The 24,459-nt window shown below is 45.7% G+C and overlaps 2 protein-coding genes across 5 annotated transcripts in view; both read right to left on the bottom strand.

Annotated features, from left to right (window-relative positions):
- GOSR1 (golgi SNAP receptor complex member 1) overlaps positions 1 to 12,847 on the bottom strand; it is a 61,709-nt gene extending 48,862 nt beyond the window's left edge. For 3 of the 4 annotated variants that reach the window (XM_024105943.3, XM_065572876.1, XM_065572877.1), the window contains exons 1-6: positions 12,691 to 12,847; positions 9,512 to 9,632; positions 6,702 to 6,789; positions 6,343 to 6,450; positions 2,591 to 2,682; positions 169 to 243 (exon numbers count right to left, since the gene is read on the bottom strand). In XM_024105943.3, coding sequence (XP_023961711.2) covers positions 169 to 243; positions 2,591 to 2,682; positions 6,343 to 6,450; positions 6,702 to 6,789; positions 9,512 to 9,632; positions 12,691 to 12,841 — 635 coding nt within the window. In that variant the 5' untranslated portion in view covers positions 12,842 to 12,847. The remainder of the gene's footprint in view (positions 1 to 168; positions 244 to 2,590; positions 2,683 to 6,342; positions 6,451 to 6,701; positions 6,790 to 9,511; positions 9,633 to 12,690) is intronic. The other variant, XM_024105944.3, reaches the window with a different exon arrangement.
- A 2,204-nt stretch (positions 12,848 to 15,051) lies between these two features.
- Positions 15,052 to 24,459, bottom strand: part of CPD (carboxypeptidase D) — a 32,372-nt gene continuing 22,964 nt past the window's right edge. The window contains exons 13-21 of the mRNA XM_065572862.1: positions 23,866 to 24,061; positions 23,212 to 23,347; positions 22,237 to 22,386; positions 21,674 to 21,769; positions 21,521 to 21,585; positions 20,911 to 21,042; positions 20,401 to 20,586; positions 19,955 to 20,054; positions 15,052 to 19,251 (exon numbers count right to left, since the gene is read on the bottom strand). Of these exons, the coding sequence (XP_065428934.1) occupies positions 19,025 to 19,251; positions 19,955 to 20,054; positions 20,401 to 20,586; positions 20,911 to 21,042; positions 21,521 to 21,585; positions 21,674 to 21,769; positions 22,237 to 22,386; positions 23,212 to 23,347; positions 23,866 to 24,061 (1,288 nt within the window). The 3' untranslated portion in view covers positions 15,052 to 19,024. The remainder of the gene's footprint in view (positions 19,252 to 19,954; positions 20,055 to 20,400; positions 20,587 to 20,910; positions 21,043 to 21,520; positions 21,586 to 21,673; positions 21,770 to 22,236; positions 22,387 to 23,211; positions 23,348 to 23,865; positions 24,062 to 24,459) is intronic.

The raw sequence follows: 24,459 nt of genomic DNA, 5'->3' as shown, positions 1-24,459 counted from the left end.
GGAGGAGATTTTCTCCCTGACCCCAGTTGAGCTTGGTTTTTATGTTCTGAAGCACGAGGATGAATGGCTCCTGTAATCTTTGTCCTAGGCACTGTAACTGTAGATGCTGTTCTTATTCTTTTACCATAAGAAAAAGAATGGTTCATCCACATATTTAAGAAAACCTACTTTCGAAGGTGCTCGTGTTCTTTCAGGAACAGCTCTGTTCTTCTATTGTTCACACCGGACCCACTTTTATACGATCTAAGATTTAAAAAGAGAAAGTGAAAAACAATGTTGCCAGAAATACTTTTCACAAGGCAGCATTTATTGATCTGCTTGTATCAGGGCTGCCGATTCATTGCAGTTAACTCACACGATTAACTCAAAAAAATTAAATTTTTTAATGACAATTAATTGCAGTTTTAATCGCACTGTTAAACAATAGAATATCAATTGAAATTTATTAAATCTTTTTGGATATTTTTCTACATTTTCAAATATATTGATTTCTATTACAACACAGAATACAAAGTGTACACTGCTCACTTTCTATTATTTTTTATTACAAATATTTGCACTGGAAAAATGATAAACAAAAGAAATAGTATTTTTCAGTTCACCTCATAGAAGTACTGTAGTGCAATCTCTATCATGAAAATGCAACTTACAGATACAGTTTATTGTTTGTTTGTTTTTACATAACTTCACTCAAAAACAAAACAACTAGCATATCTGGCACGTAAATACCTTGCAATGCCGTTTACAAAATCCCATGTGAAAAATCCCATGCGTGGACTTGTAGGCTCTAAAGTTTTACACTGTTTTGTTTCTGAATGCAGTTGTTTTTGGTACATAATTCTACATTTGTAAGTTCAACTTTCATGATAAAGAGATTGCACTACAGTGCTTGTATTAGGTGAACTGAAAAATACTATTTCTTTTGTTTTTTACAGTGCAAATATTTGTAATCAAAGTGATTATAAAGTGAGTACTGTACACCCTGTATTCTGTGTTGTAACTGAAATCATTATATTTGAAAATGTAGAAGACATCCAAAAATATTGAAGTAAATGGTATTCTATTATTGTTTAACAGTGCGATTAATTATCATTAATTTTGTTAATCGCTTGACAGACCTAGCTTGTATGTTAAATTCGGTTATTTCTAAATCACCAAATGGAAAAGTCTCAGTATCATTAAAATACTTTTTTTTAAACTGATAAACTAAACCATAGAAAATGGATTCAAGTGTTTTACCCTACCTATACATATATATGTATATATGTGTGTGTGTGTGTATATTGTATACACACACACACACTTTTCCAAGAGCAAAGTGGAACCCAACCCTAACTAGAGAGAGGCTATAATAAATCAGTACATACAGCTTTCCCAGTTTCACCTGGGCTCAAAATAACCCCTCTCAGAAAAGAGTTTGCTATTTTCCCATTCAGAAGCATGTTGTAATTTCTCTTTCCCTGAGGGAAACATTCTGAAATGTACACTGGATAGATAAAGGAAAGGCAGATGCCCTCTGCTGGTGTTCCAGAGAGACTCACTAAGGGGTTGTAGAAGGAAAAGTAAACTTCCAATTCACATCCAGGCTTAATTATATTGCAAACACTCGAGGTTTGTTTTTTAGAGATTCACTGAAAAACATTCTGCTTGTTTACTATTACGGTTTATTGCTACCAGGGAAGTTCACATGAAAACACAATCTTTGCTCCTAAAAGCAGTAAATGCTCCTGCTGCGATCCCCTCATGTGAAGTTAAAATGGTTGTGAGGTTTGTGTTGTCACAAAGAAATCCAACTCAAGGTGAGGAATATAGAAAAGCAGAAGAGCTCCTACAAAACAGAAGATTCTATATTTTCAAACAAAGATCCCTAGAATTAAATCTAGGGAAGAGACACACACAAAAATAGGTTTCAGAGTAGTAGCCGTGTTAGTCTGTATCCGCAAAAAGAACAGGTGACACAAAAATAGGACAGAGGATAGGTAGAAGTATTTCTCAAAAGGTTTTACGAAGATTAACTTTTGCCTCATGGAGAGTCTTTATCTGTGATTTACATCCACAGCTGTTAAATATGATCTCTAACAAGCATGCTAAACAGCTCAATTCTCAAATGCAATTTGCATCTTTTAAAAGCTAGTAATCATGATTACAAGCTGCTTGTATCAAAAGTGAATTTTGAGACAATCAAAGAGCCAGATCTGACTGAAACAACGTATTAATTCAATCTGAAACTTAAGACAATTGCTCCAATCAGAATAGTCTTTTTCTTCACTTTACATTGGAAGTTTTTGACCCTCCTTTAAACATATACTAATTCATTTGATTTAGGGAAGCACACATCCCACACTACTGGAAAGGAGAGCCAGGATTATTTCAGTGCTGGAACATTTGGCTAGAATAGATTTAGTTTCAATGTACAGCCTCCTAATATGCCCGACAATGTACTTGAAATGAGCCAGCTCTGAAAGAAGCACTTTAAAAAATCATGCAAAATATCTCAGAAAATGGGGTAATGATTCAAATAAATGCGCTTCTTCCAGTCAGGACAAGAGAAGTGTTTAAGTCTATTGCCATTGTTTATACCCAGACTTACTCAATATCTTTCCGTACTGATCCCAGGAGATTTTCCCTTTCCCGTACTGCCAGAAAGTTGGTTTTGGTTTTATGGAATTCATGTGTGTAATCCTGTAACAAAACAAGTATTTTAAGCACCATTAGATCTTGACAATGGCAACACTCTGCCAACAAGATCTGACCAACAGGTACTAACTAGGCAGAAAACTAGCCAATGAAACGGCTAGTAAAAAGGGAAAATAGGCTTGAAAGTTTTATTACTTCTACTGCATTCCAGTACTTGCTTACTAATGATCTCAATGGTTAAGGTTATACTGGAACTTCCATTCTAAACCCCCTCCTCTCGTTTTCACATAAAATAAGAACGGCCAGACTGGAACAGACCAATGGTCCATTTAGCCCAGTGTCCTGTCTTCCAACAGTGGCCAATGCCTGAAGCTTCAGAGGGAATGAACAGAATAGAGCAATTATTAAGCGACTCATCCTGTCATCCAGTCCCAGCTGGTGGCAGTCAGAGGTTTAGGGACACACAGAGCATGGGATTATGTTCCTGACATTTTTGGTGAGCAGACACCGATGAACCTATTGTCCATGAACTTATCTTAATTCTTTCTGAAACCAGTTATACTTTTGGCCTTCACAACATTCCCTGGCAATGAGTTCCACGGGTTGGCTGTGCACTGTATGAAGTACTTCCTTAAGTTTGCTTTAAATCTGTTGCTTATAAATTTCATTGCATGACCCCTGGTTCTCATGTTATGTGAAGGGGTAAATAACACTTCCCTATTCACTTTCTCCACACCAGAAAGGATTTTATAGACCTCTATCATATCCCCTCTTAATCATCTCTTCTCTAAGATGAATAGCTCCAGTCTTTTTAAATTCTCCTAGTATGAAAGCTGTTCCAAACCCCTAGTTATTTTTGCTGCTATTCTCTGTACTTTTTCCAATTCCAAGACATCAGAACCCCGTTTATCTGAGCCTCCATTAGCTGGCTCTCCATATTAACTGAACAACCATCGTGCACACATTAGTATTGCTGATGTTGCAACTTAAAATGATCATTTCTGTATTTTTAAACACTGGTACTGTTTACTAGTAATGGTTTGTGTATTCCGTAAAGAAATGTTTTAATGCTTGAGTTTATCATTTCTGCATTTTAAAAACTGGTACTCTTCACTGGAAGTACCAGGTCACGTAAATAAACACTGTAAATAACAAAGGGGGCTATGTTTTAATGCTTAAAAAAAAATGAAAAATGATAATCATTACAAATTGTACTGTTTGTGATGTTATGTTTAAAGAAGCTAAATAGAGATGGCATCTTGTGTAATATTAAACAGACTTTGTAGGTGGTCCCTATAATGTTCAGAGTTAAAGAGTAAAGTGTGTAAAAATGATCAATACAACTTGTTAAAAACTTATGTCAGTTTTCCTGTTAATAAATGAACCAAACATTTTTTGCAAGAATTAAGTGCGTATATTCTGTTATCTAGATAGGAAAAGTAAAAAGAGAGTACCTAAAAAGCTTTCAGACATTAGTGCAGAGGTTCTCAAACTGTGGTCTGCAGACCCCCAGTGGTCCATGAGCCCCAGTCAGGTGGTCCGCAGATAGTTCTAAGGTTCGTGCCTCGGCGGCCGCACACAAGAAAATGAAGGGCCACCCACCTAATTAGTGGAACTGCGCAGGCGTGGCTCCACTAATTAGGTGCCTGGACCCTGGAGAAGACGCACATGTAAGGTGAGGTGGTGGTCTTGGGGGGGAATAGGAGGTAGATGGGAGGGGGCAGTGGGCTGAGAAGGGGGGAGGGGAATTTGGGATGTGCAGGGCTGCAGCAGCCAGAGAAAGAGGTGACTTTCCCCAGCTCCAGGGCTGCGGCTGCCGGGGAGAGACCCCCCCCCCCCTTCCCAATCCCAGCTCAGGGACTGCAGCAGTGGGGGAGAGGGGGCACATCCGTCTCATTAGAAAGGTTACACCACTGATATTAAAATAGGAGTTGTGTGCTTTTATTTGTAGAACAAAAAAGTTAGTTAAGTTTTTTTTTTAATATAGCACTTTTATCCAAAGCGCCTTACAATAGTTATCCAAGAGTACAAACAACATTTGGAAAGATCATTAAGTGGTCTGCTGAGACCCTCACCAACTTTCAAGTGGTCCACAGGAAAAAAAGGTTTGTGAACCACTGCATTAGTGTGCTTTTTAAATGGATAGTGTCTCTTATATGAGAGTCTCCCACACAGCATGTGAGTTTAGGCCATTTGATGAGCTGACATTAAAATCCTACTCTCAGAACCTGGAAATTCACACATTTACCCTGCAGCTGGGAGGTGTAATTCCCATCTCAGGTAGACGTCCATGCGCTAGCTCTCCTCAAGCCAGTGCACTACAAATATTTGTACAACATGGGTGGCGGCTAGGACTAGTTGCCCAAGTATGTGCCCAGGGGTCAGATAGGATTGTACTCAGGCAGCTAGCCCAAGTGCTGCCTGTGCCACCATGGCCAACCCCACCATTTTTAGAGTGCCAGCTTGAGCAGAACTAGTGCAGGTTTGTCCCAAACTGGGAATTACACCTCCCAGCTGCTGTTAGTTAGTTAGCTTGCTGAGGTTGATAATATTTAAATCTCTCAGTAAGAAATGCATCAATAATTAAATTACAAGACTTCATAGATGATCACATTTTAAGGCACTACCCAAAGTGCCTTTTGTTTTTGGGTTTGTTCTTGTTGTTTTAAAGCAATAGCATCTAATGGGATCTTAACTGAATATCTGTCAACTATTTTTAACGCAGATTTAATTTTTCCCCTCTCAGCAAAGGAAACATTGAGTACTACAGAGAAAAGGTCCAAGATATGGGTACCACAGTGAAAGCCTTTGTAAAAGGGCAACATCAAATAGAAACTGGATGTCAGCTTGTGCAGAAGTCTTGCACTCCCTGCGTGACATATTTGGGAAGCTAGTGAAGGAACACACACATTCAAATATTGAGAAATTGTGAAACATCCCTAATAATTTTACATCAAGATCAGGTAGTCACTAAACCAGGAAAACTGCATAGACCTCTTGGGAGCTATGGCATAGTCATCTTTTTGGTAATTAATTTTAGCTGCATTTAAAACCTTTGAATATGAGGTTCACTTTCATATTCAATGCATTCAATTGCTTATTTCAACAGCTTCCTTGGGACAGCTTTTTCTTCATCTGAGAGTCCCAACTGTAATTAAGTTTATGTAACTACTGGATGCTAACAAACAATAGAGTGGAATAAACCCAAGCATGAAAACCTTACACCACAGACCAAAAATAGCTTCATTATATCGTTTTTGAAATATACAGAAAACCAAGAAGGTAAATGTTATAAAGATGACCCTTTTAGGATAGAAATGATTAAATAATTCTATCCACATAGTGCGTAAAACCACAACAGCTGTGGGTAAGATTATTTCCTTTTGGTTATTAGGATCCTATTTTCTATATCCTTTCCTTGCAGCATATGAGACAAAGACATCTTTTACATTAGACATTTTAACCTGCTATGCATTGGTCACAACTAAAAACTGATAGCATTTACTTTTCAGTGATATAGCATCCCTCAAACTTCTCCCTGCCAATCAACATTTTAGGGTTGTTGGGGTTTTTTTACATTTTCACACACACACCCACACCCACCCACACGAGTATTTGGATTTTGTGTGAGGTTATATCAGTAAGTATCACTACAATGAAGAGACAGCATAAAAACAAGTAACAAAAGTATTGCATGTGACTTACCTGCAATATGTCTCTGTGACGCTGTAACGTGTGCATCAGTGCTGCATTCAGGGATGGGACTCCTGCGCTGTTGGTGTACTCCGCCATTTTGTCATTTATTCCAGTAAGCTACAGAAAAAACAAACAAAAAACAAAAACAAAGGGACACTTTTCCGTAAAGGAGCTACAATGCTGATTAACATGTTTTCAGTGAGGTATCTACCAACCACTGTTACCAGTGTTACTAAACATCTTGTTTTGTTTAACGGAGGCATATTGTCATCAAGTGCACATTCTACAGCCTATGCAGGAACGGTAGATCTATTAAGGTCTTCAAAGTCCTATTAGGTATTGAAATAAGAATAGGAGAACTCATTTACCCTTCCCAGAAGTTGTTCAATCTCCACCGCCATGGTTTCAAACATTCTGTCTTGGCTCGACCCATTTAAGAGAGGAGTTGTATCAGAACTAAGAGGAAAAGAGCAGCAGCAATTACTGAAAGGCACAACATCCTTTTGTGACTATTCGGACACCACGTGTCAATAGCAGGCATATGTACAAGGGCAATTTTATTTTCTACGTAGGTTTCCTAAAGTCAAAAATTAACTTTAGAAAAAAAAAAAAGAAAAAGAAATTTTCCCTGTATCGACTGCCTCATTAGTCCAATACCTCAGTTGAAATACCATGAGATATATACCCCTCAAAGAGTCTAAGGCCATGTCTACACTTACAGCAGTGCCGCTGAAGAGCACTCATGTAGCCATGTTATGCCAATGGGAGAGAGCTCGCCCGTCGACGCAATAAAACCAACTCAACAAGCGGCGGTAACTATGACAGCAGGAGAGGCTCTGGGGCCAACATAGCGCTGTGCACATGAGCACTGATGCTGGCAAAACTTATGTAGCCTGGGGGTGGAGGTTGTTTTTTTTCCACACCGCTGAGCTATGTAAGTTTTGCCAACAGAAGTACTAGTGTAGACATGGCCTTACTTCCCTCTAGAAGCTAATATCTGGTACTAAATCACTGGTAATGTCAGAAATCATTACTTGCCGAACAATGATGCTTCTTTCCCACACTATTCTTTATGATTCCATTTTAGCAGGAAAGTGGGTTTCAATATTAGTATGTTATAATTATGTAAATGTACATTAACAATACAGGGCTAGAAACTCCTGCAGACACATTTTAAACAAGAACAACATACCACATAGAAAAATTGGGATAAATTGTGTTTTCTACATAGTCCATCTCCCCAGGCTTGTCAAAGCAGTTAAAAATTACACAGGGAAAAAATCACACACAAGCAAGGGGATAGGCGCAAACACACAACAGACCGACACCTGTAAGGTAACAGCTTACATCTTTTGAAGGCAATACTCTTTTCTCTGGTAACCTCTAATTATTGGGATAGGAAGAGGAAAGAAAACTAGTGTCTTTTCTATCATCCATCTTTCTCTCTGGACACGAGAAGTCAGTGGTATGTCCAGGTTATATTACAAACACCGCACAATACAAATCTGGCAACGTATAAGAGAGAGAGAGATGGAGGCAGCAGTGGTGGCAGCAGCAGCCCTGATTCAGGAAGGGAGTGGTCACTCCTGGCGCTGCTCTTGGGCTTCGTCAAGGAAACAGATTCTGGGTCACTCTGCTCACCCTGAGCAATGTCAGAAGAGACCCATTCAATCCGACAAATACATTTAGACACAATCCATTTTGGTGTCCTCTCTTTGAAACACAGAGAGAGAGAGAGCTGTTGTACTAGGAGAGGAGGAATGTGGCTTTCAAGGGGTAGGATTGCAATCTACTAACACTTATTGGGAAAGGCAGATAAAACAAAGACAGTCAGACCAAGAGAGACCAAGGTTTGTTTCTGTGGATTGGGGGAGTGAAGAGAAAATGAGAACAAAATTAACTAACACTTGGGCAGTCAAGTTGGACTGCTTCCATTTAGGTGTCTTATTTGTATTGCAGAAACACTGACAGACCTCAATCAGGGATAAGGCCCCATTGTGCTGGGTGCTACATGCAATAAAACACACACACTCCATGCCACAAAGAGCCTACAGTTTTAGCCTCTAAGCAACAACAGGTGGACACAAACAGAACCGGGAAGAGGGGAGAAAGAAGGAAAAGGTGACAGTGACACAATCATGTTCAGAATAAGCAGCAGAGGTCACAGTACACGGGATACCTAGATATTGTTGAATATTTGGTAGGCAACCCAGTAGAGGGGAGCTTTAGGGAAGGTTTTGAAGGATGATGATTTCTCTCACTTTAGGCTTGGAGCGAGTTCCAGAATGATTCCCATTGCAACAGACTCAATTAATATACAGTGACTGATAGAGAGAAGGCTGCATGTGCATGGACACCGTTTATGAAGTTAATAATGTAATTGTCTTCACATTTCAGAAAGAATTAGAGTCTGGTCCTCAAGGTGGAAAGACTTAGAAAACTTAACTATGCTTGACTGGGGAATGCACATAAACGGGACACTAGCAGACGAAGAACATTTATTAGCTCTTTTGATAAAAGGCTTATTTTTTAAAAAGGAGTTCTCACTCGTAATCCTGAAGGAAAACTTGAAACTAGTGGCTGTACCTGTATTGGTTAGAGCAGAGGGCTCAGAGTCAGAACTCCTCAGTTCAAACCCCAGCTCTGCCACGTACTCACTATGCAAGCCTGGACAAGTCACAACAGCTCTGTGCCTCAATTTCTTCATCTTTACAATGGGGACCATAATGCTAGCCAGACCACATGCAGATTTGAGAGGCTAAATTCATCAGTATCCAAACTGCTTTCCGGCCTTTGAGTTGAAGTCCTTAAAAAACTGCAAAGTATTTTCTAAATGAATATACAACTTGAACACAGACGGTGCAGCAAGTTGTACTGCCATACACAAGGACACACCCCCTCTATGGATTACCACAAATACAAACTGAAGCTTAAACACAATTCCTTCTAATGATTTACATCATGCTAATGATGCTCCACTATCCTTGAATGGGCACCACACATATGGATCACCACCATCACATCAAGATCAGCATATGGTTCCTAATGCCCAGGAAGGACTTTCTGATGAGCTACTTGAAAAACTAAGCATCAAACAATAAAGAAAAGCGGAAGATTAAATGAATCAAGAGTATTTAAAGCAGCCTTTTAAAAAAAACATGAAGAAGTCTGTTAGTACCTATACCTGTCGCGTCTTCCCTCTCGGGCGCTGCTGTGACTGTAGCTCGTGCACAGTTTGCTGAAGGAGACCAACTTCAGATCAAGCTCATTCTCCAGCTGTCTAGCCTGCTTCCTGAGATCTGAATAACAACAGAATGATAAATGTGAGGTTAATAGGTCCCTTTACAATCCAATATATTTGGGATTTGCTTTTTTACAATAAACCATTTTGGGTGCATAACAAAGGAGAGGAAGTCAGAATAAGAGACTACATCATTAAAAATGAGAAGTCAGGCAAGATCTGTTACAAAAGAGATTAAATGCCTATATGTATGCACAAGTCATGAAAATACAGAAGTAATAGATGTTCCATCACAATGGATCAGACTAGTGACCCAGAGACTTAGCCAGGATGGAGAAGCCCTCTCGTGGTTATTTAGAACTGGACTGAATGAAGCACTGGAGAACACACTGTTTAGATTTTTAAGCTCCATAGGTCAGGGACCCCATGTCTTCTGCTGTGTTTTACATGGTGCCACTGTTATCAGTCCACATCATTATAAAGCAACATCCCGGCATTTGACTCATGGCCTAAATTATCTCCCCCATTACTAGTGTCTACAAATGTTACACAGTATGATCTCACCTACACACAAGACCAAGTCAGCAACGGCAAGTTAGAAACTACCACATTTCAGCCAAGTAAATTGGAAAATTCCAGTTACAAACTTCTCTAAGAAATTCAGGCACACAATTCCCACTGCGTTGTATGCTCCTAATTCCCTTTGGCACTTTTGAAAATCTCCACCAAAAGATTACCAGCTGCTCCCCTCCAGAAAATTTCAGCTCAGTTCTCTTCTGGGGTGCAATAGGACTCGAGTCCTCTTTAAATGCTAGTCACACTTTTACAGAGACACCATCAGGCTGAATGGGCCAAAATCAGACCAGCTTTGTAGTTTTATACCTGCTTCTGCAACATCCAAGTCTTTACATGTCTTTTCCCCTCACAGGAAGATTTCTTCCCCCCCTCCCCCCCCAAACACACCTCATTAGCACAGCCTGATCTTACACTATTTACAACACTTTGATCAGTAAAAAATTTCAAAACCAAAATCCCATGCTTCTTCTCTTGGTCTTCATTAACTCTACTCTTTCCTGGTCATCCCTGGAAAAGCCTTCACAGTCATAGGAACATAGGATGTGTCACACTAGATGACTTCTGCTTGAAGCTGGTATGCCACCTTTAGGCGAGGAAGGCAAAATGTCCCATATTCAGCCTAGCCAATTGGTGGTAGCACACAGATGTGGAAAAGTTGACATCCTACCATAGACCATTTTAGAGAGAGCTTTTCATGAACACTTTTCCATTCCTACCTCCAAAATTTGATTCACCTCTTCTGTAAAGCAACTACAGAGCTCTGGTTACAAGAATAAATCAAAGTAGTGCACTAATAAAGCAACAATATAGAAAGAAACTTGTTTAATATAACAAGTGGCTGCTGGGTTACCTCCCATTTTAAATTTGTGCTATTTATTTCTTCTCCCTGGATACAGGTCTTCATGTGTGCTAGAACCAAAACTGTCCTTGTTCCCTGCAACCTATCTTGCATGTTAGCTATACATCCAATTTTGGACCTTGTTGGCATACTGGTCAGCAATGAGTTTTCATCTAAGAAAAAGAGATGGGAAGCACCTGCATTGGATGCAGAGATGAGACTCGGTTTTGCAATTTGCTGGTCAAATGAAGCTTTAGAGAATGGAAACCCTAAACGAATCTGGGATGGGGCTAGAGCTAGCAAAATGCATGTGTCTTTGAAAAGTAGCAGATGCTTCACTAGACAGACACACAGCTCTCTAGGTCTCCTGGAAGCAGTCAGCAAACCAGGTGGAGAATGGCTGCAAAGAGAGTATATGGAAGGAGGAGAAGGAAATCCTTCTTGACCATTGCAGGCTAGAAGTTTGAGACTTTTAACATATCCTTTTTTCTGTTTTCAGCATATATTTACAGTAGTCCTGGGGTCGCTGAAATAAAGCATTCACAAGCAGAAAAGCCAACACACAGCTATTTTTCTACAGTGTTAATACTGTCACGGTGCACAGTACTATCAAAGCTCCCAAAGCCTGAAGAGACACAAGAGACATTCAAGGAGGAGGAGCAATCAAGGTCCAACTTATCTCTTAGGATCCTTGACAAACTGAGCACTACAGCACCCTTCACCCTGGTCCCCAATCCCAGGACAAAACCGGGGGAAGACCTAGACAAAGGCTGGGAAGGGTGAACTTTTCCAAACAGGCTCTGACAGAATTAAAACAGCCCCCTGCCAAGAGCCTGAGCCCCCTCAGGAGCCTGAGCTGCTAAAGGTGGGGTCTTTTCTCCAGACTGGTCTCAGTCCAGCCTGAACCCCACCCATCCCAGCCATGTGTGTGTCTGGGGACGTCCCCTTCACACCCATGACTCAGAGAGAAACTCCCTCAAAGGCTAGGGCGGTAATGGGACCCCAGGTCACACCTAACCCAGCCAGGCCCCTGAGCAAAGGCTAGGCCTCAGCTTCGTGATACCATGATCCCCCCCAGGGACACCCCTTCCCAGACCACCCGTCAAGCCCCTCAGATCCACCCCCAGATCCCCTGCCGAACCCCCTCAGAGCCAACACCCCCTAAAGCCCCCCAAACCCAACCCACCAAAGCCCCCCAAGTCCCCTTAGATCCAGCCCCCCTCAGAGCCAGCCCCTCAGCCCATCTCTCCCAGACTCCCCCAGATCCAACCCCCCCGACCCACCCCCGAGACAAACCCCCAAAGCTCCCCCCAACCCCCCCAAACCTTCCCCAAGTCCCCTTAGACCCAGCCACTCAGCCCATCTCTCCCAGGCCCCCCCAGATCCCCTCAGAGCCAGCCCCCCCGACCCACCCCAGAGACAAACCCCCAAAGCTCCCTCAAGTCCCCTTAGACCCAGCCCCTCAGCCCATCTCTCCCAGGCCCCCCCCGACCCCCTGCCGAACCCCCGCAAACCCAACCCCCCAGAGCTCCCGCCAAGTCCCCTCAGAGCCAGGCCCCCAGCCCATCCCCCCATCCCCGAGCCTCCCGTGACCCCCAACCAACCCCCGGGCTCCCCACAGATCCCCCCTCTCTGGGCCCCTCCCGCGCCAGGGCCTCGCAGCGCCCTGGCCCGCTCCCTCCCCCCCCCAGCGCCGCCTCACCTTCCCAGTAGTTGCTGCTGCTCCCCGCCGCCATGTTTGTTATCAACGTCAGCCTGCCCCCGGCCCCGCGAGCCCTAGCGATAGAGGACAGGAGCCAGAGCGTCCCTCCGGGGCGCTGGGACCGACGGGAAGTGAAGGCCTCCCAGCGCATCGCCACCTGGCGGCCCCCGCCGGCATAGCAGGGTTCTGCCGCCTGCCCGCAGCGAGCCGGGCCGAGCCGGGCGGCGCGGCCTGTAGCGCTGGAGGTGCGGCCCCAGCTCTGTCACGTGCTCTTCAGCCCGGCCCGGCTCAGCACCCGCGGGACGGGAACCCCCCGGCTCAGCACCCAGGGGTGCTGGAACAATTTCCATAGTGAAGGTGCTGAGAGCCATTGAACCGGAACCCACTGCAAGCCAGGGGGGCTGCAGCACCCCCAGCACCAGCACCCCCAGGATGGAACGGGGACCCCCCCCGGCTCAGCACCCACAGGATAGGATCCCCCCAGGCTCAGCGCCAGCCTGCAGCAGGGCAGGGCCTGCCACGGTGCAAAGGGCACCCAGCCCTGTGGGAGCAAACAGGCCAGGCCCACGCCCAGGCAGCGCCCACCTCCCACACCAAGCACCCCCCCCCCCCCCGATCAAAAATCACCCCACTGGCCTTAAAAAAAAAATCATTTTTAAACATGAGCATAAGGTGTCTTGTGGGCGCGCTCAGCTCACACGTCCACGCTTTTCCCCGAGCCACGGGGCTACTTTCATTTAAACCAGCCCAGTCCCCCAACCGCACATGCCTCCAGGAGCAGGGGCTTTACAAGCACCCCCAGATCTCACAAGAGTTGGTAACAGTGCTTGGGTGTGACAAGTCTACTCACCCTTCCCCTACCTCTTCCCTGAAGGGCAAAGGAGCCGCTGCGGCCTCCCGCCAGCTCCGGGGAGGGCAGTTTTATATCCAGGCTCCTACATTTTCATAACCGTTTTGCAAGGCTCCATTTAGATTCTTAATAAGCAGTTCTTAATGATTCAGTTAATTTGCATGGTCTAGTCCTGGGGAATGGCCACACTCCCAAGAGTGTCTGCCCGTACAGGCTACTTTCCCCCACAGTACCCTAGGGCCTCTGGCACCGAGCCAAGGGCCTCAAAAAAAAAAAAAAAAAGCCACCGCTTTTTGTACCTGCTGCACATCAGCAGAAAATCTCTAGCCACAATCCATTGCTAGTTCACAACATGCACCATAGCTACCTAGTTCAAGGCATTAAAAGTGACAAAACGGACAGAGGTTTTTATTTTTTTGTCACCACTCTAGTGTGTTCTGTGCACCTTACAAATATTATCTATTGTGGAACGGCAGCCACACTCCTTGGCATAACTATTGCTTGAGAACTCTGAGCACCTACAGCTCAGCTTTACTTACAGAAGACACTAAGGGTGTCATATAAAAAACTCCTTAAAACAGAGGGTTGGGTGTCCCCTCTTCAGAGATGGGTCCAGGAGTATGTTCAGTGTAACATACAACAGCTGCACTTGGTAAAGGCACCCGTGCTTTCAGACTGATAATTAATGGAAACAATTACTATGTAGCAGCTATGGAAAGTTATGTCTATTATGGGACACCACAGCTTTGCAATAGGACTGGTGTGAACAGCTTGAAGTCGTCCTAGGTGTTTGTACAAACACCTAACCCCACAGAGCCCCACACCTAACAAGTGCCTCCGGATACTGTTCCAGTATAGCCCAGAGCACGAGCAGGCCTGATCCATCAGTAATAAACAGCAGCTCAGCACTTCAGCTTGGCCTGCAGTTCATAAGAGCCTCTTGGAGCTGTAATAACCTTCTTCATGCTGGTTGCACATTTTACTGTAGCAAGACCCACACCTGGTCCCATGGAGTTTAGCATGTAAACAGTTTTGGTGAAAGCTCATGTCGGTGCTGACAGCTGCCTACAGAGCCCAGAGCACTTGTCCTCAGAGCAGAGTTTTACAGCATTATCCTCACACAGGCTTTAATTTCCCATTCACCTTTGCTAGATTGGGGGGAGAGGGCGGGGAGGGGAGAGAGAGAGAGAAAGCTGGCTGGTGCCCTCCAGTCCAGCTTGAGTTCAGTGCATTGTGTTTAGAGTCAAAAGCAGTGAAGGAGCAGGTACAGGCCATTAGAGGGGCAGTATCCAGAAGGCAGATGCGCAGTAAAGCACAAGCTCTGGCTCCCATAGATTCAAAGGTTAGAGGTTGCCCTGCTGGGCACCAAAGATATTTCTTAAACTAACAGGAGGTTTGAAAGGGAACGGGGACCGAGGGGCCCAAGCTACAGGCAGGCTGAGACAATAAGGTAGCTGCTTTGTCAGTCTCATGAAAGTTACTAAGATTTCAGCCATTGAGACTAGCACAAGAGACATCAAAATAATTTTAATAGAGTATTAGATTTCAGTATACACGTAAAAAACAGAGCACGCTCCTCGTACAGAAAGTTCGGTCTTACATGGCACACAGATTGGTTTCTTTTATTTAACCTAAAAGTCAACTGTTTGAAGTCCCTTTTTAAAAGTTTACTTTTGAAGGCACAGTGCATGGACCTATGCACTCCAGAGACAAGTGCACGCGGGTGGTGCTGGCACCTCCAGAAAGGGAGGGGAGGGGGTTTGCTGACAGTGGCTGTCAAAGGATGGCATGGGGTGTTGCAAACAGGGGTGCAGAGGGCACTTTGTTCAGCAAAATCAGTTAAAAACCCAGCTGTCATTGCCATAGAAGAGCCGCACATTTGCCCATGGAGAACTAAGCAAAGACGCATCCCAGGCAGCTTAGACAAGTCTCGCCCACAGGTATTTACACAGTAATTCACGCCTGCTTACCTCACACATTCACCTACGGTAACTAGATCAAAACTCATTCTGTGACCGGAAAGGGCTGATGCAATACTCTGAAATGCCTGTAGACTCCTAACACCATTTATTGCTTGGGGGGCAGAAGTTTGATTTAGAGGGAGAACATCTTCATATGAACGAGGAAGCCCCAACTCCCCCGCAGAACCAGGGATCAAAGCAGGAAAAGCGAGAGCCAGGAGAGGAATCTGAGAAGTCAACTTTAATATAAAATCCCCCTTGATCTGCTTTTGACCTTGAAAGCAAAACCTCTGGAAATCAGGCAGGCTGAATGTTACTGAGTGATAGGCCACTGGATCCTGCATAAGAGGCTGAAAGCAGAAGAAATGGAGCAAAGTCATTTATTCAGCACAGCTGTAACCTGACATGCTATTTGTGTGGTCCCTGCAAGAGTGAGAGACGATGCAACAGCAGGTCCTTAACACGGTGGTATAAGGGCGGGCAGGAGCTCCCTGCTTAGCCTGGCTACGCACAGAGGGCCTCCTGCCTGCTCCCACCACATGCTTAACAGCATATTTGCCAATTGTTCTGTTAAGAGGTTAAGAAATGCCACGTTAAAACATTTCCACAATGATCTTCTCCTGAGTTTGGCAGCTGCGTGGAGCCAGTACCTTGGAGACAGTCCGATGGCAGACAATACAGCCTGGGAGTAGGTCGGTCTGGTACGTATGGGGTGCGTCCCGGGGAAAGAGGAGCATAAATAGCCTCATACTCTGCAGAATTACCTCAGACTTTTGCAATATGAAGCCTTGTTTTAAGAAAGGGAAAAGGGCTACACCTAGTTCTTTTTACCCAGAGTTCAGTTCACATTCCCCACTGGACCGCAGTGTTCACAGCTTTCCAGTGGAGACACTCGCTCATCTACTAAGTCAAACCAATGGTGTCAGAGCATTGCTGATGTTTCACACAGATACCCTGGGCAGGGCTAGCTCCAGGCACCAGCCTGGCAAGCAGGTGCTTGGGGCGGCCGCTCCGGAGAGGGGCGGTACATCCAGCTATTCGGCGGACGGTCCCTCACTCCCGCCCGGCGCGAAGGACCTCCCACCGAATTGCCGCCGCAGATCGCGATCGTGGCTTTTTTTTTTTTTGGGGGGGGGGGGGGGGGGCGCTGCTTGGGGCAGCCAAAACCCTGGAGCCAGCCCTGACCCTGGGGGAGGGGGGCTTATAGCCACACCCAGGTTGTACTGGAGACTCTCCCTGACAGGGTAGCTGATGGAATGGTTTGAACACAAGTTGGGGATGTAAATACCATAAAGCTGCAGTCTCTCTGGGTAACTGGAGAGGAGTGTGAACACTGGCAGTACAGCTGCACTTCTTGACAGAGGACCAAGCGGCAGAGCTAATACTATCAACTCCATTCCATCCAACAAATACAAGACAGCTTCCAGGTCCAACACGCATGCCCACCCTTCCCCCATTCAATCGGATACCTCCCTCCCAATAACGTGGGACAAGAACGGTCTCCAACCCAACGCTTGTTAGCATCTGAAGTTCTCGGAGAAGCTGGGGGGAGGGGGGGTGACTAATAGGAAAGGCAGTGAACAAACACCATTAACCTTTTGCAGAATTTAGTATTTCAGCAACAACTGGTGGGTTACAAACAGATCTAAACTGTCTGGTTCCCTGGTCAGCTGCATTTCCACAAGGGCTGCGAGGGCCTGGTGGGTGCATACAGCAAAGGCTGGAGAACCTCAGACCTTGGGTCTTACAAGAGGATTTCCTTCTTCGCTCCAGGCTGCAATATCCTGAGTGGATCCGCCAGCGAATCATGCCTTTCAGGCAAGAGCCTGGCCTGTTTACTGCATCCTCTATTTAATTCCTGCAAGTACTATACTCGTGAAGTGCGCACTACTGGCATTTGCTTCATGGTGCTGGGCCCTAGTCCCCTCCTCAGAAAGGGGAGGCACACTGAAAGACAGGCAAAGGCCTTGGAAATCAGGAGGTTTGATTTAGCTCCTCTTGGCACAGATTCCTCCCTTTCTAGAGGAGCCTTTTAGCGCCAACAATAACTAAGTTTTGAATCCAAGTGTTCTCTCAGGTAGAGAGCACGTCACTCAGCTCCTGTTTACACATCAAGTGCTATCGAAACATCCCTCCACACACCCCCACACCCCAGATGTACTCTGGTCACTGACAGCAGCCATTTCACTAGGAAAGAGCAGGAGGGACATTTAAAGGAATTCTGCTTGTGGTCCTTCAGCGCCCTGCCCATCCTGCTGGCTGGATGTCAGGCAACATCAGGGTTCAATACAGGAGCAAAGAGGTCCGCCTTTAACAATAGCAGTGGTCAGTAACGGGTATTTTTCTGTATCAGATGAACCTGGGAGAGGAATCGAAGTCTTGCAGGTATTTGAGACTGAAGCAGAGTCATGGAGATGGCGCGAGCGCTCACTGCTGCTGCAGAATACTAGCTGTGTTTACTGGGCTGTGGGCAGGTTTAAGTGCGTTTCAAACTCCGGCAGACATGAACAAGGCAGAGCAGGCACATTAGTGACTAGCAGCATTTAGACAATATCCACAGTGAGCAATTACCACCATCTGCTTGGAAACCCTCTCGAGTTGCTCTGAGCATGCTATCCTGTCATGCTGCTGTTACTCCTCCCTCATGGGTTACTAGCTAGTCTTCATTCTCAGACAGGCAACGCTAAGTGTCATCGGCTACATGGCCAGCCAGAAGCAATAGGGTTCTGTACAAGACTGTTCAAATGAACCTGAGGATTTTCTTTTAACTAGAGAATGGCAGAGTTGCACAGCTACCGGACACCCAACTCCTACTGAGTTAACTGTAGCTCTCTCCCACTTTGGGTGGAGAGCTTCACACCTGGACTACATTATTCCACCTGTCAGTTTTCAATACAGAGGCAATTTCATGGACAGGCTGACTGAAACTTATTCCCCTGCAAACACTTCAGAAGCCTGCAGTAGAGCAGAGCAGGCCATAGTACCTCTGCACCCTTGGAGTGGGATGGAGCAACCAGAAGCCAAGCTCATTGTCCATTTCTAAAGCCACTCACTGGCAGCGCAGCTGAAGTCTTGGCCATAACTGATCAAGGCTTCCCAAAATGTATAGAGTGAAAAGAATCAAAAAGGTAGAGATAAATAATGGCTTTAAAGCTTAGAAGGATGGACCCTGCCAGGCATTTGGTAATTACTCCACTTTCCCCACGCCAGGCTGGACTGTCGAGAAAACTGCTAGCAAGTCTTGATGCCAGAACACACTAATAAGTTGCCTTCCAAGTGTTTCCATTACATGGAACTCTAACCCCTGACCTAGAAACCTGACAGCGTTCACAGCCTCTGACATCAGCCGACGCGTGCATAAGTAGGAATGGAGCAAAAAAGAACACGGGAGGTTGAGAACTGCCACCCACGTCTCTGGAGCTTACACATTCTGCAAGCTAACGTTCCAGATCTCTGAAGCATAAGAGCAGCCCCCCCTTGTAGGGCTTGTCCATAGGGAGCTTTCCTTTCCACTTGGTGTCTATCAGTGTTTGCTAGAGTACAATGTTTCTTCTTCAGTGTCTGTCTCATCCTGGAATTCGTGGCTCAGGAGCGATTTCTTAGAGCCGGTGGACATCATGCGGATCTCGTCCTCGTAGTCGTCATTGTGCTGCCGTAGGCGATGGAAGCCATCCTTGTGCCTGTTGGACTTGATGGAGCAGACGCACCAAATGATGCAGGCTGTGAGGACCACAGCTGACATGGTGGCACCTGCCAATGAGAAAACACTTAAGTCAGGGCCATGAGAGTGCCCACACTCCTACTGGACGCTTCCAGATTCCCTGTCACTAACAGCACGAGCTGTGCCCATAAGAGGGACGAGCTATAGCGGCTTTTTTCATCCAACTGTGCCAATGCACCTTCCCAACCTGCAGCAAAGGGCCCTTCCTGTGCAGCAGCTTCAGGTGGGCAAAGCTGGGACTGGCACAGGGTTAAACCCAAACTTTCCTCGAGCTAACCAAGAATATGACCTTTGGCCTCCACAGGTGATAGCCACCTTATCCTTGAACTCCTCCAAACCCATGTAGTGGTCTAGCAGTAGCCAGGTGTGCTGCTTTCAAGGTAGCCGAGGGTAAGGGACGATACTGTCTCTTACTCCCCCGGCCTTGTCAGAAGTAGGCTTTTCCCATTGCTATCGCCATCCCGCCTCGTTAGCTGATTCACAAAGGGGCTCAGTAAGAGTGCTGCAAAGATCTCCAATATCCACCCTCTTAGCTGCAGATACAGCATTAGCAGCACAAACTCTGTGGGATAAACAGTGAACCTAGAATAAAGGGGAGGGGAATGACTCAGGACCAGAGACTAACTTAGTGTTACGAAGGGTGGAGGGGAGAAGAGAAAAATTATGGTCAGAGCTGGATCTCACGTCATGAATGTGCTCAAAGGGTCCTGAAAAGACAGTCTCTCACGTTACCTGCTACAGTTACCACAAGCTCCCTTTGAAGGCCAAATATCCTGTTATCCATGTCAAACACGATCACCACGGAGCTGGCGGCATCATGGCGCACCTGCACCTGGAGAAACAAATGCAAGGGCCGAGAACGTTCAATATTTTATGTTAGCATCCAGGTAGGCGAGAAGCACGTGGTAGGCACGTGGACATGCCAACAGCGAGTGTGATGCAGGGGAAAGTCACACCTCATAACCATCTCTCCCGCCCCCCCAAGGGCTCATGGTGGGAAGTTCTCTTCCATCCACTGCACAAGTTAAATACAGCTAAGCTGGGCTGAAAAGCAAGGCTGTTCAGCAGCTATTGAAGACTAAATAGCTGAAAAAAAACAGACAGGAGTAAAAATTAAGTAGGACCCAGTCCACAGACAAGACAGGGAAAGAGATCCTGTGATACGGCTGCACACTCACCAAGACATGTTTCTGCTGATATCCTTCAGCTGTGGCACTGATGTTATGTAAACCCGGAGCCAACAGCACATGGAAATAGCCACCTTCCTTTGTGTATACTCTCACACCTTCATTGAGTACAATGACTGCCTTAGACACTGGCTTGCCACTCTTGTCTTGAACAAATCCATGGACTCCCTTATGAACCTGAAATCAAGAATGTCAGATGCTCAGAGTTCAGATACAGGGTTGGAGGGAGATACGTGAGCGTATTAGGATTTATTGAAATGTGAAATAGAACACCGCCCTCTGCTTAGTAATTAAAATATGCAATACAATGAAGGGCTGTTCATCTCACCTTGAGGCAAAGCATCATTGAGAGATTAGCCAATTCCCTAGCTGACACACCACATCTCATTCCTCTGGACCTACTACCATAGGACTTCAGCAGCAAGGACCAGGCCTCATGTATCAATGTGCTCCCCCACAAGCCCCCAGGAGCTTCTTCTCTAAAAACCATTCATCTCTCACCTCCACAAGCATGCTAAGGAGAGACTTCTTATTCTCGGTCCACAGACTGGGGAGCTGTCCACCACTTGGGAAGTAACAGCAGCTGGTATACACTGTGATCTCAGGGCAATGGCCAAAAGTGACACTGAAATCCTGAAAAACAGGGGAAAAGGTTGTGACATGGATAGCGTTTTAAAAGGAAAGCTTTGGAATGAGATAACTGGGGACTTTGGCATAGTTTTGCCCAGAAAATCTGTTCCTTTAATACTACAGTTGAACCTCAGAGTTACAAGCTGACCGGAAGTACACAATCAGGCAGCAGCACAGACTTGGGGGGGGGGGGGGGGGGGGGGGGGGGGGGGGGGGGGGAGGGGTGGAAAGGAAGCGGCAGCAGCAGACAGTACAGCACTAACTAAACAGCTAAAAAAAAGGGAAAGCAGCATTTTTTTTTCTGCATAGTAAAGTTTCAAAGCTGTATTAGGTTCAGTTGTAAACTTTTGAAAGAACAACCATAACATTTTGTTCAGAGTTACAAATAGTCTCCATTCCTGACGTGATTGTAACTGAGTTTCTACTTGTAGTTTAAGCCTGGCTATGCACTGAGGCGGAGTCGAAGCTCTCTATAAAATACCTTCATACTGCCCAGGTGACTGTGCCATTCTGCCCCCCGGATGACACCTCCTGGAATGTTCTTATCTGTACAGACAGACAAATGTCAGAAAATCCTCTGCAAAGAGTGGACAGCACAAAAACAGCCACAGTCCAGGGCATCATATGCACGTACCTGACTCATTTTTACAGCCTGGCTGACCTAGATGCATTGACGGATGGTTGTTTGCATACAGAGATGCTAAATGTCTCAGAGTTTCTTTATTTTCCACTATAAAGAGGAAGGTTAGAACATTAGTAGGAGCTGCCTTTAACCAAGGCAGACTAAATTAATGACATCGCACAGTGCTCAGACTGCCTCAAACAGGGCTCAGTTTCTAAACTGCATTTCCTGAACATTATGAAGTTTGGTCAAACGGACACTGTCACTGAATCCCATTGCACTGGCTTGTTTTTAATAGCTCCCAGACCATATACTCTCAACCCTTCCTGCAACGGACAGTGCAAGTTCTTACGCTGCATAGCTTCACACTGGCAGCAGTGCCCCAGCTGTCTTGCATCATTAGCCAGGTAGTCTAATTTTCATTTTGCTCTCAATTCAGCAACAAGACAAGCCCACTCAAACCCAGATAACCAGCTATGCTGGCGCAGAACAAGCCTGCAGCTGAACACGGGACTACCGAAACAATAACTGATCCTAAGTGCAGAGTGAGGAGGCTTGTGAGGAGTTAGTTGTACCTGTCTGCACGGGTTTATCATATGGGTAAGTTACAAGGAGAGATCCACCATCCAGTGCAACAGAGAGGCTGAAATCTCGCTTCAGGATCAAGTTCTCAATGATTGCTTTGGTCTCCGGCTCTCCTATCCCAGAGTATGAGGAGAAATTGCCTAAAAACAGAACAGACAAAGGAAGTCATGAGAGCTCAGCAGAAGAGAGTCCCTTTGCGATGGTAAAGGCTTCCAGAACTACACGCTTTGCTAGTGTTTGTACCAACGCCAGCTGCAAGGTATTTCTGTGGGGCCACTGCCATAACAAGTGGCACCTAACAGCATTTAAAAAGTAAGACACGTGGCCACTCCAGATAGTCAATGAACTGCCATCAGTGGCTGCATTCATCCACCACCTCCAATAGACCTTGCAGGTCACTATTTCCCACCACGATCTAGGGAGCAATTCTTGCAAGTTATCTCCACTTCAGTCACATAACTGATGCCATTCCCCAAAATCAGTGCTTCACGCGTCCCCAGGCAACAAAGCCAGCCAAAACATTGGTCAGGAACACAGACTCCAGACAGGACAGACTTGGGGTTCTCCAATGTAATAGCTCTAGATAATGGAGGAGGAGGTTGGCAGCAAAAAGGAGGAGAGCGTCTGGGTTTAAAAGATCCTCCCACCCCCCGGAACCATGAAGTCAATATCAGAGTCATTAGGTGTGTCTTATCTCTAGATTCTGGTAGAGAGTATCATGAACAAACTAGGATTTTCCTTCCTTCGCAAAAAGCGGTATTTAAAGTTACCCTCTGTAACCTGTCTCAACTCTAAGAATATCACGATATCCCAGCCAGTTAGAATAACTGAGGCATAACTGAAGCGGTCAGCAGTGCTGGACCTTGCAACAACATGACTGACACCAAGTCTAGAGTGGTTATCGGGGAGATCAGTTCACCACTGCATTGGTTTTTGCCAAGAGACTAAACATTAACTAGCTTTACTTGTGAAGTCTGTGTCCAGATCTTTGCCGTGAGCATTGGTTTGGCCAGTCTTGGATGTGCAGTCTCTCTCCTGAGCGATCTCACGCCCGTCTGGATTTATGGACGGCACAATCACAATTCTTGTCCTGTCAATCAGCTGTCAATCAGCACAGAGAGAAGAAAGTTCAGCAGCTAGCCATGAAACATGCTCGGCAGACCCCTCCCCGAGACAAACCCAGTACTTTAAAGCCAATAATTCCCAGCACTTTCACTTGCTCAGGCTCCAAGAAGCGCTGCCTACACTGCAGAAGAGTTAGCCTTGGGTTTTCATCATTGTGCCCAGGATGGCAGGGATAGGGGTCTGCAGACCCTAGCCAGCTGCTGCAACCCCTGTGCTGCCAGCTGCCTCACAACAGTCAGGGAGGGACACCTGAACGTCCCACCCGCCATCAACTCCCATGGTCTTTGCAGGAGCCTTCCCCCCACCACACATGGTTGGGCCCAGAGTTTACACTGTCCTCAGACATCCCCCCCCCCCCCCCCCCGCCAAGTCTTCTGGATTTCCTATAACCCACAGCCCTGCATGAAGAGGATGGTTTTCGGCAGTAACCACCCTTTGTTCAGGCCAGGACCCCATGGCAGGTGGGGAGGGCGACACAGATGCTGCCTTCTTACCTTGGTGATGGCTGCATTCTTTTTGTAGTTCATACAGAGGAACTCTGCCAATGCCAGGAGCAGTTCGGTGCCAACCGGAGCATTTCCATGGATACCAGCAACAAAGCGGATCTTGGGCTCCTCGGGTTCAGACTGGTTGGGTTTGTTGGATATTTCAAGGGACCACATTTGACGGTACTCAACGCTGTGACCCAAGCTGCCAACAGATAAGAAACAAAAGCACTGATTATTTATGGCTGGAGAACCACCTCTGGCCTGGCCTTTGCGCAGGTCAGCGAGGGGCTAGAAGGAGGCAAAGCTGTTGCCCTGGGATGCAGTGTGACAACACTGCCTGCCTTCTTTGACCTGACCCTGAGAGAGATCCTCCCCACACAGGCGGGGACCCAGAGGACATCACCACCTCTGCAGGCTCCAGCTAGATCCCATATGCCACTTGGCATGTGACATTTTTGTCTTCCCCTCCTCCCCCATATGTGTCCATTTCCTACCGTACCTTATTTCTTCTCTTTTCTAATAAGTCTGGCTTATCTGGACAAAACGGCAATATTTTGCAACATTGCTGTAAGCCTGTGAGCAGAAACGCAGCTAAATCTA

The sequence above is a fragment of the Chrysemys picta genome, chromosome 19, assembly GCF_011386835.1.
Source record: "Chrysemys picta bellii isolate R12L10 chromosome 19, ASM1138683v2, whole genome shotgun sequence".
Taxonomy (NCBI): domain Eukaryota; kingdom Metazoa; phylum Chordata; order Testudines; family Emydidae; genus Chrysemys; species Chrysemys picta.
This window is presented reverse-complemented; position numbering and strand designations above follow the sequence as displayed.